Consider the following 18,648-nt stretch of genomic DNA (forward strand, 5'->3'; position numbering starts at 1 on the left):
CCCCGTGGGTTTCCTCCGGGTACTCTGGTTTCCTCCCACAGTCCAAAGATGCGCGGGTTAGGTTGATTGACCATGCTAAATTGATCATAGTGTCAGGGCAATTAGCAAGGTAAATATGTGGGATTACAGGCCTAGGGCCTGGGTGGGATTGTGGTTGTACAGACTCAGTGGGCCGAATGGCCTCCTTCTGTACTGTCGGGATTCTATGTTCATCAAACAGCAACAAAACTCTGCAGCAAAATCTCAAAGGAACAAGTGAGAAAATCTTAACTCAGCAAATCAAACATGACTGACAAATGTGGTGATCATAGCCCAGTAGGATTTGGATAGTCTCGGGAATTTAACAGAGAGGTAGCAGATGGGAATTCTGTGGAGAGAAATGCAAAATGCTTCCCATGGGGATAAAACCTGTCAGCAGGGACAGAAACTCATGGAAAGAAAATAATGTGTGTGGATCTGGGGTCCTGACTGACAGTGAATTGCCAACAATGCAGTTGGTAAAGCAAACCAGATGTTGGGACTTTTGCTTTAAAGAAAAAGATGAGCTGGAAAATAATGTAATCCTGACATTCTGTAAATCATTGATGCAGCTTCACATGGTCACCACAGTACAAAAAAAAATTGCAGCTAATGAAAGAGTACAGCAAGGATCAACGAGAATGATTGACAGGATGGCAAGGTATAGTCAGTGGTGCAGACTCAATGGGCCAAATGGCCTCCTTCTGCACTACAGAGATTCTATATTTCAAATTATTCACATGGGGGATCCCAAAATGGTATTCACTGAAGGAAATCTACATCCTGCTTCTGCCTCAGGAGCCTGGTCACTCCATCTCTGAAATAATTGGCCCCACTTCCACTTGGATAAGCTGATTAGTTTTGAAGGAGTTAAAACCTCACCTGAAGTTTTCCCAAATTGGTTTTCAATTTACCCCTCTGTCTATCGCAGGCTGTGTCTCCTCTGGATCTACAGTTTTGGACAAAACAAAGCACTATGTCTTAAACCCTCCATATTTGTAAAAATAGCAAAATGTCACCACTGTTTTTCAATGAGAATGTATGTTATTTATATAATTGCTCCCCTCAGACTAGGGGTACATGATTGAGGTGTATAAGAGGAGAGGTATGGATAGGGTGAATAGGAAGCAGCTGTTCCCTTTGGTTGAGGGGTCAATCATATGGGGGCATAGTTTTAGGGGCAGGAGAATCAGAGGAGATTTGAGAAAAAGATATTTTACTCAAAGGGTGGCGAGAAACTGGAATGCGCTGCCTGAGAAGGTAGTGCAGGCTATAAACCTTACAATCTTTACTAAGTATTTGTAACAGTACTTGAAATATCATAACTTTCAAGGATATAAGACAAATGCAGGAAAATGGGATTAGTGCACATTTAGTGGTGGTGTTTGTTGGTGCTGTCTCAAGGGGCTGAAGGACCTTTTCTGTGCTATGTGACTAAGTCTATGACTCCTATGGTGCTGTGAGGCAGCAGTGCTAACCACTGTACCACAGTGCCATCCTTCTTTTGTAATAAGTCGGAGTCTTGTAGTTGTAAACAGGGATAAAAACCTCCCAGTGTAAAATCTTGGAACCACTTTTAATTTCCCAGATTCAAAAATCCAAGATACAAAATCTGTTCTGGAATTTCTTCCTGAAATTTTTCCTCCTTTATGTTGCTGCTTAAAACCTACCCTCTTTATCCAAGTCCACATCCTCGGACATCTGTGTGGCTCAGTGTCAAATTTTGTCCAATAATACTCCAGTGAAGTGTCTCGGGATGTTTCAGGTGCTATTTAAATGTGTGGCTTGCTTTTATTTAGAAATTGTACCAAGTGTTTAGTGTACAGTGTTTAGTCCTGAGCAGGTGTTCCCCAGCGGCAGAGTTAGTGTTGCTCAGATTGCGAAGCCTTGAAAAAGGACATCACTTTTATTGTAGCAATTTGTTGTGACCTAATAGAGGTGTATAAAATTATGAAGGGCATAGATAGGGTGAACAGTGGGAAGCTTTTTCCCAGGTCAGAGGTGATGAACACAGGGGGTCATAAGTTCAATGTTAAGGGGACAAGGTTCACCACAGATGTCAGGGGGACGTATTTTACACAGAGGGTGGTGGGGGCCTGGAATGCACTGCCAAGCAAGGTGATTGAGGCGGACACACTGGGATCATTTAAGACTTATCTAGATAGCCACATGTACAGACTGGGAATAGAGGGATTCAAATGAATGGTCTAGTTGGGCGCATGGGCAGTGCAGGCTTGGAGGGCTGAAGGGCCTGTTTCCTGTGCTGCACTATTCTTTGTTCTTTGAAACCCATGCAGACATGGAGAGAACATGCAAACTTCACACAGACAGTGATCCGAGGCCAGAATTGAACTTGGGTCCTCGCGCTGTGAGGCAGGAGTGCACAAACGCAAAACAAACAAATGCAAATGCTTATGCAGATTTGGCAATTATTCCCTTTTTGCCCAAGTTGTTACCAAAGACTGTGGCCTGTTGTATTCTCTTAGGGGATGAGAGGGGGGACTTAGTGGTAGGAGATGGGGAAATGGCTGAGGTCTTGAATAACTTTTTTGTTTCGGTCTTCACGGAGGAGGACGTGAGTAATTTGCCGGGTGTTAGCGATGGAAAGCTGGTAGGAGTGGAGGGCCTGAATGACATTATTGTTACTAGAGAGGCAGTGCTCGACAGACTGGAGGGACTGATTGTGGACAAGTCCCCAGGACCGGATGGAATGCATCCAAGGGTTCTGAAGGAAATGGCGGTGGTGATAGTGGATGCCTTGGTGATTATTTTCCAAACGTCGCTGGATTCCGGGGAAGTGCCGGAAGATTGGAAAACGGCTAATGTTACGCCGTTGTTTAAGAAGGGTGGCAGGCAAAAGGCAGGGAATTATAGGCCGGTTAGTTTAACGTCTGTTGTAGGAAAAATGTTAGAATCCGTGATCAAGGAAAAAATAGCAAGGCATCTTGAGGAGAATTGTTTGGTAGAGCAGACGTAGCACGGTTTCGTTAAGGGGAAGTCGTGTCTGACGAACTTATTGGAGTTCTATGAGGATGTGTCTAGGGCGGTGGATAGAGGAGAGCCAGTGGATGTGGTCTTTCTTGATTTTCAGAAGGCGTTTGACAAGGTGCCTCACAAGAAGTTATTGCAGAAGGTCAGGGGGCATGGGGTTGGGGGTAGGGTGTTAGTGTGGATAGAGGATTGGCTGTCAAATAGGAGGCAGAGAGTGGGGGTCAATGGGTGCTATTCGGATTGGTGGTTGGTGACTAGTGGAGTGCCCCAGGGGTCGGTGCTGGGGCCTCAGCTATTCACCATTTATATAGATGATCTGGAGGAGGGAACCAAGTGTATGGTGTCGAAATTTGCTGATGACACCAAGATTGGTGGAACAGCAAATTGCACGGAGGGTGTGGAGAGTCTGCAGAAGGATCTAGATAGGCTGGGCGAATGGGCCAGGAACTGGCAAATGGAATTTAATGTTGGCAAGGGTGAGGTGGTCCACTTTGGTAGGAAGAATGGTAGGAAGGACTATTACTTGCGTGGCGAAAAACTGCAGCGTGCGACGGTGCAGAGGGACCTCGGGGTCCTTGTGCATGAGTCGCAAAAACCCAGCTTGCAGGTGCAGCAGGTGGTCAGGAAGGCAAATGGGATGCTGGCCTTCATAGCGAGGGGGATTGAATATAAAAGTAGGGAGGTCTTGCTGCAGCTGTATAGGGCATTGGTGAGGCCGCAGCTGGAGTACTGTGTGCAGTTTTGGTCGTCGCACTTACGCAAGGATATTTTGGCCTTGGAGGGAGTGCAGAGGAGGTTTACTAGGCTGATTCCAGAGTTGAGGGGATTGAGCTATGAGGAGAGGCTGAATAAACTATGCTTGTACTCGTTAGAGTTTAGAAGAATGAGGGGAGATCTCATTGAGACGTATAAGATGTTGAATGGGATGGATAGGATAAAGGTGGAGAGGCTCTTCCTGCTCAAAGGGCAGTAGGACTAGAGGGCACAGCCTCAGGATAAAGGGGGGGCGGTTTAGAACGGAGTTGAGGAGGAGCTTCTTCACTCAAAGGGTGGTGAATCTCTGGAATTCTCTGCCCGTTGAAGTGGTGGAGGCTGCCTCGCTCAATATTTTTAAGACGCGGGTTGATGGGTTTTTGATAAGAGAGGGGATTAAGGGTTATGGGGAGAGGGCGGGAATGTGGAACTGAGCCACGACAGATCAGCCATGATCTTATTGAATGGCAGGGCAGGCTCGAGGGGCTAAATGGCCTACTCCTGCTCCTATTTCTTATGTTCTTATGTTCTTTCTCTATTCTCTAGGATAAAGCAGCACGATGGTACAGCGGTTGGCACTCCTGCCTCACAGTGCGAGGACCCAGGTTCAATTCTGGCCTCGGGTCACTGTCTGTGTGAGGATTGCATGTTCTCCCCATGTCTGCATGGGTTTCAAAGAACAGTGCAGCACAGGAACAGGCCCTTCGGCCCTCCAAGCCTGCGCTGCTCATGTGCCCAACTAGACCATTCGTTTGTATCCCTCTATTCCCAGTCTGTTCATGTGGCTATCTAGATAAGTCTTAAATAATCCCAGCGTGTCTGCCTCAATCACCTTGCTTGGCAGTGCATTCCAGGCCCCCACCACCCTCTGTGTAAAATACGTCCCCCTGACATTTGTATTGAACCTTGCCCCCTTAACCTTGAACTTGTGACCCCTTGTGTTCGTCACCTCCGACCTGGTAAAACGCTTCCCACTGTTCACCCTACCTATGCCCTTCAGAATTCTATACACCTCTATTAGGTCTCCCCTCATTCTCCGTCTTTTCAGGGAGAACAACCCCAGTTTACCCAATCTCTCCTCATAGCTAAGACCCTCCATACCAGGCAAATCCTGGTAAACCTTCTCTGTACTCTCTCCAAAGCCTCCATGTCCTTCTGGTAGTGTGGTGACCAGAACTGGACGCAGTATTCCAAATGTGACCTAACCAACATTCTATGTAGCTGCAACATCATATGCCAACTTTTATACTCTGTGCGCCATCCAATAAAGGCAAGCATGCTATATGCCTTTTTCACCACCCTCTCCACCTGTGCTGCCACCTTTAGAGATCTGTGGACTTGCACACCCAGGTCCCTCTGTGTGTCTATACTCCTGATGGTTCTGCCATTTATTGTATAGCTCGTCCCTACATTAGTTCTACTGAAATGCATCACTTCACATTTATCTGGATTAAATTCCATCTGCCATTTCTCCGCCCAATTTTCCAGCCTATCTATATCCTGCTGTATTCTCTGACAATGTTCATCACTGTCCGCAAGTCCAGCAATCTTTGTGCCGTCTGCAAACTTACTGATCACACCAGCTACATCTTCTTCCAAATCATGTATATATATCACAAACAGCAGAGGTCCCAGAGGTTTCCTCCGGATGCTCTGGTTTCCTCCCACAGTCCAAAGATGTGCGGGTTATATTGATTGGCCATGACAAATTGTCCCTTAGTGTCAGGGGGATTAGTAGGGTAAATACGTGGAGTTACGGGGATAGGACCTAGATAGGATTTTTATTGGTGCAGGCTCGATGGGCCAAATGAGTGTAGATTGCACAGTAGATTGTACTGACTGTAGATTGTACTGCACTGTAGATTTTATGATTCTATCCTGTTGAACTTTAACCTAGTGTTGTGAGATTTCTTACTCTATTCTCTAAGACAGGAATGTTGCACATTAACTCCTGTCTACTCAATTTGTTTGCTAGGCCCAAGTCCTGTCTGTGGCTGGCAGAGCCAGAGAAGCTGAGAAACTCATTAATCAAGTAGCGAGTGAAAGAAGTGATTGCCTGGAGTGTCAACGCCTCTTGTCTGTTATTCACAGCAAAAAGGGCAACCACAAGGAGGTAAGGATCAATCCTTATTAAAACATGCCCGAGTGTATTGTAGCAAACAACTGCAAACCAGCTTATGAATGAAGTGAACAACTGTTGCTGTGGTTTTATGGAAACATAATAAGATTCTGCATTTCACATCAAGTTTACATTGGCCTCAATTTTCTGGATCCTTGCCATCCAAAGTATTAGTGGGGAACACATTCCCACCAACTCCAGCTGTCACTTTGCCAATCTGTGCTCTATCAAATGTTGACTGGCATAAATTGGGACTTCTGCCCTCACCCGAAAGTAAGTCCCATCTTGGAAAGATAGCTCTCCAATCCCTCCAGGCGGAGCACTGCAGTGCTTGGAGGAAGTATTGCAGGGAACTGCATGGAACTCAGTCCCAGGAACCTGAGGAAAGCTAAGTGGCAGGGGTACCAGGATAGGGAGGTTTGGAAATATTTTAAGAGTCAGGAGGGAGGTTCTTGGGGAATAGACCAAGTTGGGGGAGGGATGTCCATAAGTTGTCAAGATGGGGAGGGCAATGCCCCCCAACCCCGATCACCATCAGAAGGGGGCTTCTGATGGAGCTTCCTTTCCCACCTGAGGTCAAACTTTGATTATTTCCGTGCTGAACTGTTGTCCAAGGCTGGGGAGAAAAGGCCTTAAGGTAGCCACTGAGTAGCCACTTAAGGATTTAAAGTAGGGAAAGGATGGGCTTCCCCTCCGAGACTTTGCCTTCCCCCATGCACAGTCACTACCAAGTCGGGACAGATGGCATTCTGGAGGGGAATTCTGTCCGTACAATTTTACACTCTTCCCTTCCATCCCAAAAGTGGGCATGTTTCACCATGAGGACAACATGGGGCTGGACTGTGGGATCTTTTCTCTTAGTGATAAAACAATAGAGCTTTCGGTCCTGCCAAAAATGAGGGGAGTACACTGGTAGGAGGATGAGAAAAATAAATAAAATCATGAACTGTGCAGACTGTCAAGAAACATTCTTTATTATTCAGGTGGAAATAAATGTAATGAACAATATTCAGCAGTTTAATTATCCTTGGTGTGCATGTCTGTTTTTGCATGTGTCTGATAATGTGTGTGAATTTCAGCATGTCTTTTCTGCATGCGTACCTGCACTGTGTTTGTACTTGTGTGTGGCATTGTGTTTAGTGTATGTCTGTTTTTGCATATATCTCTTTGTGCCTGTTTATATATTGGTGTATTTATGCATGTGTGTCTGTTTATGTATGTGTTCATATAGGTGTGTTTAGCTGTTTATGTCTATGCACGTGTGTGTATATTTGAATATGTCTATTTATGTGTACGTACATCTGTGTGTCTGTTTGTGTGTACATATCTACACGTGTCTGTTTATGTGTGTGCAGGGCTGTTTATTCATGTATATCTGTGTGTCTGTTTGTGTGTGTGTGCCTGCATGTGTCTGTTTATACATGAGTAAGTATTCTTGAATGTCTTTGTTTATCCATATATCACTGTGTTTCTGTTCATGATTGTGTATCTGCATGCATGAGTGCCAGTATGTGTGATGTGTCAGTGTGCGTTCATAAGCATGTGTTTATGTGCATGTATTCATGCACACATGTTTAAGTGCATTTGTGTGTCTGTATATGCATACGTGTCTCTTTATATGTGTGTCTGTTTTTATGCATGTGCTTGTTTATGTGCGTGTACTTATGCTTAGAATTTGGATTCTTTATTATGTCGTTGTTTGTAATTTCTTAATTATTCGATGACAAAGGGATGAGTGCTCACAATCTGTCCCTCTCTCCCACCCAGGCGCTTGTCGCTGTGAAAAAGGCCGTCCAAATGAAACCCAAAGACCCAAAAATCCTTGCAGAACTTTATTTTTCAGAAGGAAATCTCCTCAGGGAGCTGAACCGGCTGGATGTGGCATTTGAGGTGCAGTATTTATCTAACAATGATATGCAGTTCACACACTCTATCATTTGGGTCTAGATATTGAATTTATGAAATGTGTTCGAACTATGGGTGTCCTGGTGTGTGAATCACAAAAGGCTGGTCTGTATGTACAGCAAATAACTAGGAAAGCTCAGAATTTACTTACTGCAAGGGGATTTGAATGCAAAAATGGGGAGGTTATGCTTCTGTTATAGAGCACACTAATGAGATCATGTTTGGAGAACCTTATGTAAGGAAGGATGTAAATGCAGTGGAAGCATATCAGAGAAGGTTGTGTTGGTCTTTAATGAGTGGGGATTACAGTACAAGAATAAAAAGGGGTTCAGGCAGCTGAATGGCCTACTCCTGCTTCTTGTTCACGTTTCCTTAATTTATGTTTCTCTTAACATCCTTTCCCCATTATTTTCCTCCCCTCTTGTTCTGAGTTTGTTGACTCAAAAAAAGCTCTCCAAGATGTTGGAGGCCATTTGACTGGGAAAGGCCGGACAACTGTATTTACTCCCGTCTTCACTTATTGTTCAAAGCTGCACGCATTCCAGTAGGTGTCACTGTAAACAGCGTGTTCAGCGGATCCACCTTGAGTACAGGTCTGCTGAGGGGATGGTCAGCTATGGCCAGATGGTAACATTTCTGCCCCTGACCCAAAGCTGCGGGTTCAAACCCTACACCAGGACTTGAAGACACAAACCTAGCCTGACACTTCAATCTAAAGGAGCACTGGGCAGAGGAAGAAGTTTTAAACCAAGACCCCACCTCCCCTCACAGGTGAACGTGAAAGTGCCGTGGTTGAACTTAAGTCATCTTTCTGATTAAAGATTGGGTCTGTACTAGTTGGAGTTTAGAAGGATGAGGGGGGGATCTTATAGAGATGTATAAGATAGTGAAGGGGATGGATAGGGTAGAGGTGGAGAGATTCTTCCCTCTTAGAAAGGGTGGCAGGACTCGAGGACACAGCCTCAAGATAAGTGGGGGGCAGTTTAGATCAGAGTTGAGGAGGAACTTCACTCAAAGGGTGGTAAATCTCTGGAATTCTCTGCCCGTTGAAGTGGTGGAGGCTACCTCACTAAATATATTTAAATCACGGGTAGATAGGTTTCTGATAGACAGGGGAATTAAGGGTTATGGGGAGAAAGCGGGAAAGTGGAACTGATCCACTTCAGATCAGCCATGATCTTATTGAATGGCGGGGCAGGCTCGAAGGGCTAGATGGCCTACTCCTGCTCCTATTTCTTATGTTCTTATCACAATCCGAAACATTTGCTATGCTTCTGTCTCCAGAGATGTTGCCAAACCTGCTGTGTATTCCCACCATTTTGTGTTCTTATTTTAGATTTCCAGGACCTGTAGAATTTTGGAGACATACACTGTGTCCTAGCCAATATTCACCCCTCAATCAGCATCAGAATAACAACTTATCTTGTCATTATCACATTGCTGTCTTGGAAGTTGGCATTTGGGATTGAGCAATACTGGTTTAGCCATCCCTAATTGTCCTTAAGGAAGTGGTGGTAAGCCACCTTTTTGAACAGCTGCAGTCCATGTGGTGTAGATACACCCACAGTGCTGGTAGGGAGGGAGTTCTGGGATTTTGACCCAGTGACAGTGAAGGAATGATGATATATTTCCAAATCAGGATATTGAGTGACTTGGAGGGGAACTTCTAGGTGGTGGTGTTCCCACACATCAGCTGCCCTTGTCCTTCTAGATGGGTATGGTTGTGGGTTTGGAAGATGCTGCCTAAGGAACCTTGGTGAGTTGCTGCAGTACATCTTGAGGCTGGCACACAGAGCTGCCAACGTGCATCACTGGTGATGGGAGTGAATGTTGGAAGGTGGAGGATGGGGTGCTAAGCAGGTTGCTTTGTCCTGGATGGTGTTGAGCTTCTTGAATGTTGGTGGAACTGTACTCGTCCAGGCAAGGGGAGAGTATTCCATCACACTCCTGACTTGCGCCTTGTGGATGGTGACAGGCTTTGGGGAGTAAGAAAGTGAGTTACCTGCTGCAGAATTCCAGGTCTGACCTGCTCTTGAAGCCACAGTATTGAAATGGTTAGTCCAGATCAGTTTCTGCTCAGTGGTAACACCCATAGTAGGTAATTCCATGATGGGCTTGCCATTGAATATCAAGGGGAGATGGCTAGATTCTGTGTGCAAATTGGTTGCCCTGTTCCTATGTGGCATCTGTGATTACCCTTGAAAAGTATGTAATTGGCTGTAAAATTGCCAAAAGATGTCATTGGTTAAGAAAGGTGCTTTCTTTGTATCGCTGGTGTTTCTAACACAACACCTCACTGAAGTCCATTAACTTGTCGGTGAGATTGAGCTGTACATTGCCTGCATTGAATCAGCCATCTCGGAATCTGAAAGGCCATTCTGGCCCTTTGCAGATTCAGCTGACACAATGAAAGAGTCTCTGGAATGAAATTCTCTGCACTGACAATACACAGTGCAGTTATTCTAAAAAAATAAACTTGCATTATTTGGCATCCTTCAGGATTCTCCAAAGTGCTTCACAGCCAATTAAATACTTTTTGAAATGTTGTAATATAGAAAATGTGGCAGCCAGTTTGTGCACAGCAAGCTCCCAGAAACACAAACATGATAATAGTCAGATAGTCTGACGTTATTTGAAGGATAAATATTGGCTGGGCCACCAGAGAGAACTCCCCTGTTCTCCTTTGAATCATGCACTTGGATCTTGTATGTCCACATCCAAAATACAGTATCTCTGCTTCTGCAGCATTGCATCAGTACTGGATTGGTGTACCAGCCTAGCTATAATTCTGGAGATTTCAGAATGGGATTTAAATGGCTGTTCCTCTGACCTTGGAGGTAAGAGTCCAGCCATTCAGCCAAGACTAACAACTTAGTGAAGGATAATTCCTCAATGACACAACAAAACCCTTCCCTGAATTGGCCATTAAACTAGAGTCACTTACCAGTCTGAATCCCTGAGTAGAGAGAGAACGCTTCATGTTTCCAATCGCTATCCAGTTATTCCTGTTGGAAGGTATTGGGTGAGGAACAGACCATGTCTGATTGTAATATCCCAATCAATTGGGTAACCCTCTCTGCATTCATGCAAGGGCAGGTGGGTGAGATACCAGATGGAGAACCTTAGCATGAGCTGGCAGAGAAGGAAGAAAGATTAGTAACAAAATAAGAAAATCAGCATTGCTAAATATCAGCCAAATGTAAGCCTTTTAATCAAGGCCCAAGAGTGAGATGCCAAAAGGACAGGAAGTTGGATGGAGGGGGCAGGTTGGAGGGGAGGTTAGAGGGAGGTGGGGGGGAGGTTGGAGTGGGGATGGGGAGAATTGGAAGATGGTAAATGTGAAGGTTGATGGAGGAGACGATGGGGAAAGAGGGAGGGTGGGGGGAGGTGGGGTGGTTGAGAGATTGGAGGGTTGGATGGAGTTTGAAGGAAGATGATGGACATTGGAGGGTGGGTTGGCAGATTTTGGGTGGACGTTGATGAGATGTAGTGAGGTGGGGGCAGGTTGTGGAGATCCCACATGTCTGTGGGCAGAAGGGGATCTTAGAATTTATCTTTCTGCATTCAGAATTTTTGCTGTGACTCTAAAATGTGTGTTTTGTATGTTTTACTGTTTTCAAACACACAGAGCTATAAGCAGGCGGTAGAGTTGAGTCCAGATCTGTCCCAGGCTTGGATGAACATGGGAGGCATCCGGCACATAAAGGTCAGTAGAAAAAGCATGCTTCAACTTGGCAATGCTACTTAAACAACTGAAAAAAGCTTCATCAAACACTTTAGAATCCGCAAGCCTTTCATCAGTTACTTCCTTGTCTCTGCCAGCAAGGTGAATTATAATATGGGGAAACGTGAGGTTGTTCACTTAGGTTGTAAGAACAAAAAAGCCAATAGTTTTTTAAAATGATGAAGGCCTTGGGTGTGCTTGTTGAAGGAACTCAGGAAATTAATCTACAAGTACAGCAAACAATTAGGAAGGCAAATGGCCTTTATTGCCAGCAGATTAGAGTACAAGAATAAAGAAGTCTTGCTTTAACTGTCCATGGCTTTGGTGCGATCACATCTGGAATACTCTGTAATTTTTGTCTCCATATTTAAGGAAGGATATGCTTGCATTAAAGGTGGTACAGTGAAGGTTCTTTCGATAGGTGCCTGGGATGAGGTGATTGTCCTATGATAAGAGGCTGAGTAAATTAAGTCTATTTTCCCCAGAGTTTAGAAGAATGAGAGGCCATCTCATTGAAACACTCAGAGCTTGGTTCTCCTGGCTGCAAAGTCTGGATGTCACCTCCGAATAAGGGACAATCATTTAGGACTGAAATGGGGAGAATTGCTTCCACTCAAAGGATTATGGTTCTTTGGCATTCTGTACCCCAGAAGATTGAGTGTTCCATCATTAAATACATTTATGGCTGGGATACACAGATTTTTCGTCCCTCATAAGGGCTATGGGGAGCATGTAAGTGGAGCTGAGGCAAAGATCAGCCCTGATTGTATTGAATTACGGAACAGACATGGTGGCTGTATGATCTATTCCTGCTCCACTTACTTATGTTTTTAAAGGCTTAGTGAATAGATGTCAAATTCAGATTTTACACAGGACTCCACATCTGGAGTCCTCTGTACTGCATTGGAAGGATGTAAATGTGCTGGAAACAGTTCAGGTAAGTGGCACTAGACTAATGCCTGGAATGGGCAAGTTGCCTTATGAGGAACGGTTGGACAGGCTAGACTTGTATCCACTGGAGTTTAGATGAGTAAGAAGTGACTTGATTGAAATATATAAAATCCTGAAGGATTTTGACAGGTGGATATGGAAAGGATGTTTCATGGTGGGAGAATCTAGAACCAAGCTGCTATTAAAAAAAAGGGCCACCCATTTAAGACAAGAGATGAGGAGAATTTTTTTTCTCTGAGGGTTGAGTGTCTTTGGAATTCTCTTCCTCAAAAGAAAACAGTCTTTGAGTATTTTTGGGGTAAATTCTTGATAAGCAAGGGGGTGAAAGGTTGTTGGAGACAGGCAGGAATGCAGGTTTGAGGTTACAATCAGCTTAGCCATGATCTTATTAAATGGTAGGATTGAAGGACTGAATGGCCTACTCGAGGCTAATTTGTATGGATTACTGTATTTGTGGGTCTGTATACATGTGTTGCTGTGTGCTTGCACATGTGTGTGACTATGCACATGAATTATGGATCTTCCTATAAGTGAAAGGAAATGGGGTATAGCTTGACCAGTTACTGTGTGCATCATCTTCTACTTTGGCCAATGCCTGTTTCAGTCTTAACCTGATGTTAAATTTTAGTTAATGATGCTGAACCAACTGCTACTGTCTGCAGTAAGTTAACCATGCGAGAGTGCAAGGCCTTTACATTTGGGACAGGACACTGGTGATATTGGCTCAAAGTTCAAGGTTGAAAGTCAAGCTGTGGTGGCACAGTGGTTAGCACTACTGCCTCAGAACCCCAAGAACCTGGTTCAATTCTGGCCTTGGATCATTGTCTGTTTGGAATTTACACGTTCTCCCCTTGTCTGCTTGTGATTCCTCCGGGTGCTCCAGTTTCCTCCCACAGTCCAAAGATGTACAGGTTAGGTGGATTGGCTATGCTAAATTGTCCCTTACTGTCCCAAGATGTGTAGGTTTGGTTGAATAGCCATGCTCAATGGCCTCTCAGTGTCCAAAGATGTTGTAGATTAGGTGGAATAGGAAATGTGCGGGGTTATGGGGATAGGGTGGAGGGGAGGTCCTGGATAAAATGCTGTTTTGGAGAGTTGGTGCAGACTTGATGGGCCGGATGGCCACTTTCTGCACTATAGGTGTTCTATGGTATTACCCACCATGTATAATGTTTGCTTACCTCGGGTCTATCTGCTGTTTATCTGCCCGAGTACAATTTTTGTTTGTTTGTGTGTGTGGACTTCGATTCTAATCTGTGGCTTCATTTAATGTCCATCTTGGTGTTCTAATCTCACAGGGTGACTATAAAGCGGCACGTGAATATTACGAAAAGGCTCTAGAGCTTGTACCAAATAGCAAGATTCTGCGAGAAAACCTTGGTAAACTGGACCGTCTGGAGAAGAAGTTGCAAGGGGAAAGAAGGGATGAGGAGAACCCTCTTGAACCAAGCACAAGGTGACAGAGGAATGGCTTGCTCTCCACTTCCATGTGACAGAGCAAGAGGGGAAAGTACATTGATTCCCGTAGAACCCTGGACGTCCGGAGTAACAAAGGAATCTTTCTACTGTGAAGGAAACCAGGATATGTTGATCGTGAACATAGTTTTACAGCTGGAAGCTGTTGCAATTCATCTAAACTCAAACATTTGCATTGCAATTGGTTATTGCAACATCTTTAGCCTCTTGGGTTCATTTATTGAATTCCTTCCTTCATTTATTTGGTGTTGCCCAAGTAACTGCAACCCCTACCACCCCTCTTAACCCAACCTGCAGTGATTCTCGTGGCTTGCACAAGGCAAGCTCTGACAAAACTTAATTAATTCATCTCCCTGTTTACCAAAAAGAAATTATTTACCAAATAGTCAGAAACTAGTTACAGTATAGAATTCCGCAGTGTGTCCCTTTGCTCCAGTCGGTATCAAATCAAGTTGATTGATGAGAGTGTGTGACTTCCTGCTCTGTAACCTTACCAGCCCCTTGTAGATGTATCAAAATGAGTAATGTGCAGCATTGAAACTTGTCAGAAGCACAACATTCTTTACAAGTCAATCAGTACAAATGACCATGTTCAGCATGTGGGTGCTTATCCTCCGATAATCACAATTGTTTCTTTTCTGAACAAGCCAACACAGTGGAGATGTTAGGAATAAGATTCGTCATTGAAGGACGAGGCAGACAACAAATTCATGGAAGCGTGTTGCTTTTAAACCGGAACATGGGTAAAAGTTGTGAGATTGGCAAGGACTGCCTTCTGTCCAGGCTCAGTTAAAGTCTTACACATGGGGTGAAATGTGATCACCTGAGCTCAAGGGTCTTTGGGTGACTAGGACAAATGACAGTGTAGGTTTAGAACCGACTTAAGTTCACATGCCCGAAACAAGGGTAAACCAATTTGAGTTTGATGCAGGAGCAAAGGAGTGTTGTATTTCCAGATAGGACATTGAAAAAGAAGGTTGTGGAGCCATTGATCTCTCGAGATGAATGAGTGATGAGAAGCTGAAGAGCGTTTCTGATCTGCCTGTTTTGCGACGAATGGACAGTAGTCCTGATGATCTACTGTTGTAGTGGTGGCACTGTTATTGATCTCAGTCTTCATACTGATTCCCCACACATTAACTCATCATGTTGAGTTCTCTGTAATAAAACATGTACAAAGAAATATGAATTACTGTTTTAAAGAGAGAATTGGCAGCATTCTCATTAATGGGTAAATTTCCCTCTAGGTACTTAAAATTAAAGGGGAAAAGAATTATTTCTCTTTGTGGCAGCAAGAAGGTCAGTGTCTGAAGTTACAGTAGCCGTGGACAAAATGGAAATGGATAGCCATCTGTGGTCCTGAATGTCCTCTGCTGAACTTTGCTAGCACCTGGGTAGGGCTGGTCCTTGAATCTTGAAAGGCTAACTTCACCATTGCCTCCACAATGAATAAATGTACATTGGACAGAATTCTTAGAGTACCCCAGTAGAACTGGAAGGTGGCCAACAGCTTCAAGAGGGGAGTGAAGAAAATTGGCAGAATTGTTTTGTTTTAACAGAGGGGTTAAGATCAATGCTAATGGGCTCTTATAGATAGCATTAGAAATATCCCCTATTTAATGAGAATTTGTTTCCACATCTCCAATGCAATGGCAATATGAAAATGATGTGTAATTTCCATGGGCAGAGTCCTTCCTCTATGAGTAGCCCTTTTAAATCTGGCTCGTACCTATTGTCATTGGACATGCTGGCACAGCTTTGTCATGGCACTGTGACACTGCAGAAATCGTTCCCGAGAAGTGGATCGTCTTGGCCCTGCTGATTCCTCCACATCCCTGCCATCTCTCACCAGCCCTCAACCAGCCCACCACCAATCTGTTCCCACACTGACCCTCCACCTGCCCAATTCGCACCACAGACTCCCTGCTCTGGTCTTCAAAACCACGCCAGCCTTTCAGAAGTCAGATTGAACAAAAGCATGACTCAAAATCTTAACGTGGTGATAAGATGAAAGTGGCAGCGCTGGAAATGTTAATCACGCCGGCAAATAATTGACTATTGTCGGGTCATGCAAGGTTTAGATTTTTCATTTAATCTAAATGTTACCTGTGAACCTTGCCATCTAAACTGCAGTTCTATTGCAAACATGTTTAAGTATCTCTATTTTTACATTAAATATATAATTTATTTATGAATAATAAGTATTAAAGCTATAATATATGCCATTATTGCTATATGTGTAGAAGATAATGAAGTGTTGGCGTGCATTATATGCATTATACATACACTGAGCCTATTCATTATAAATGCAGAGATTATATAAAATTGAAATGAGAAGCGTCACTAAGCTTGGGACTTTGAGTATTCTGTGATGGGTCTCTGGGAACAGGACTGGAATATTTGGTCTCACCTCAGGTGAAAGCCACTGTGCATGAAAAACACGAGGAGGCTTTGTACCATCGAGCCTCCCAGGAATTTTACAGGAACTTGACTTTCTGCCCATCAACTGGAAGTGTGATGCATGGTAAAATGTGACAAAGTTTGTGCTGAACCCCTTTGCGTTGAAAGGCTTTTAGAGTGATGGAAGCAGTGCAAAGTGAAGGAATGTGGGATAGGGTGAAAATGTGAAGTTGATGCAGAAATTCAGCCAGGATTCAATTAAATAATGCAAAATCAAGGGACCATATGGCCTTCTCCTGCTCCTATTTACATTCTTGTGTTGATTCTGACTGTTTAACCATTGGACCCTATCCTACTGTTCAATCTCTAGACTCTAGGCACTACCTACCCTTGCAAAACCTGGACCCCGTCTCACATATGACGGATGCTGGAATCTGAAACAAGAATCGAAAATGCTGGAAAAACTCAGCAAGTCTGGCAGCATTTGTAATTCATTAACATTTATTGATAATCCTGCCAGATTCAAAAGAGGCTGGAGATTGTACGGGGCATTCTATATGAACTGCTTTGATCTTGGTACATTGGTGCAGTCCTCCATTTTGTGACAAAGTTGTGTTTATTGCAGTTCATTAATTTGCAAAGTGTTTGCATTTAAGCTCATAAATATACAATGTATCTTGAACAGCTTAACTGTTCAGTTGTTGGTTTACTGCGAATCGTATGCCGATTTGAACGAATAACTTCATAACAGATATCCTTTGTTAAATGTGCTATGACGACTCACCATCAGCCACCATTCGGTTGAACTGCTTTCCATTTTCTCTTTCTCAAAATGGTATGCTGGCAGACACACAAGCTTTTTGTATTTAAATTTATGCACATACAATGATTAAACACCAGAAGAGAGGCCATGCAATGTGCTGAACCAGCAAGTTGAACCATTTAATTCATCAAAATTGGTATGAATTCAGTTGCATGTCTAATTATTGAAGTTTCCTCTCTGACATCACACATGTACTTGACTGCTGTTAACCTTGTGGAAGTAAAATCCTTGACACACACTGGCATATCCAAGCATTTTTTTTCCCAGTATAAAATGGTGTCCATCTGCATTAGGAAAGAAAGTGAGAACTTGCATTTAAGTGACCTCTTTCAGGATGGCCCTAAGCGCACACAAAGTTCTCTGGAAGTGTAGTCACTGTTATAATGTGAGGAAACATGGCACATCTATTGGAGATTAATTGATAGAGACAGATTACCGTGAATTGTCAACAATTCCATTATTAGCAGATTATGCAACAGGATTGTAGAAGGTAAACTTGATGGATCTTGGTCATTTCTTGCCCAGTACATCCCATGTGCTTAATTCTGTAGCAATGTAAAGCTCCTCATGATGTATCAGTCATTCTCAGACTACCATATTGTGGCAATTCGCATTGACCTCTGAGTCACTTTGTTTCATGTTGAGACCGAGTGAGAACATTGGGAGAAGAGAGCCCTTAGCTGGGTTAGGCTGAAGTTGGAAATCTGGCATGATGTTGATGGGCCAAATGGCCTCCTGTGCCATAAATGACCAGTTCCCGGCTCCATGATGACCCCAGGCCAGCCCTAGCTGCTTTTCAGACGGTTAAGTACTTTATTGAATTGTGGGAAATGTGGCAGCCAATTGGCGCACAGCAAGGTCCCTCAAACAGCAATGAAATACAACATTTATTTATTTCACACTTTTAACATACTACATGCCAAGGTGTTTCTCAGGAATGTTATAAAGCAAAATTTGACACTGAATCAAGACAAAGGCTTGGTCAAAGAGAGAGGAAGGAAGGTCAAAAAAGCTCATTTCAAAACAAGGTAAAGAAGTGGAGGGAGTTCCAGAGTTTAAGTCCTAGACAACTGAGGGCATGGCCACCAGATGAATAAAGTCAGGGATGCTCAACAGGCCAGAATTACAGGAGCACAGATTGGTCTGAGAGTTATGGGGCTGGCAATTATAGAGAAGGATGACACAATACAGCAGCTTAAAAACAAGGGTGAGAAATTCAAAATTGAGGCATTGCTGGACAATGAACCGGTGTAGGTCAGTGAACACAGGAGTGATTGATGAATGGATTTGGCACAATTAAGGACTTGAGCCGTAGAGTTTTGGATGACATCTGCTTAGCTGAACAAATGAACAACATACCAAACGTTTTTTACATGTACCTACACCTCAGGGACTGCAGCTCAACACTACCTTCTTGAGGGCAATTAGGGATGGGCAATAAATGCTGGCCTAGCCAGCTACGCCCATGTTCTGTAAAAGAGGAAAAAA

The 18,648-nt window shown here is 43.8% G+C and overlaps 1 protein-coding gene across 1 annotated transcript in view; it reads left to right on the forward strand.

Moving 5' to 3' along the window:
• tmtc1 (transmembrane O-mannosyltransferase targeting cadherins 1) overlaps positions 1-17,398 on the forward strand; it is a 177,065-nt gene extending 159,667 nt beyond the window's left edge. The window contains exons 16-19 of the mRNA XM_080190684.1: positions 5,738-5,875; positions 7,649-7,771; positions 11,415-11,492; positions 13,760-17,398. Coding sequence (XP_080046810.1) covers positions 5,738-5,875; positions 7,649-7,771; positions 11,415-11,492; positions 13,760-13,921 — 501 coding nt within the window. The 3' untranslated portion in view covers positions 13,922-17,398. The remainder of the gene's footprint in view (positions 1-5,737; positions 5,876-7,648; positions 7,772-11,414; positions 11,493-13,759) is intronic.
• The last annotated feature ends 1,250 nt before the right edge of the window (positions 17,399-18,648 follow it).

The sequence above is a fragment of the Carcharhinus amblyrhynchos genome, chromosome 6 (genome assembly GCF_965287045.1).
Source record: "Carcharhinus amblyrhynchos chromosome 6, sCarAmb.v2.hapA, whole genome shotgun sequence".
Taxonomy (NCBI): Eukaryota; Metazoa; Chordata; class Chondrichthyes; order Carcharhiniformes; family Carcharhinidae; genus Carcharhinus; species Carcharhinus amblyrhynchos.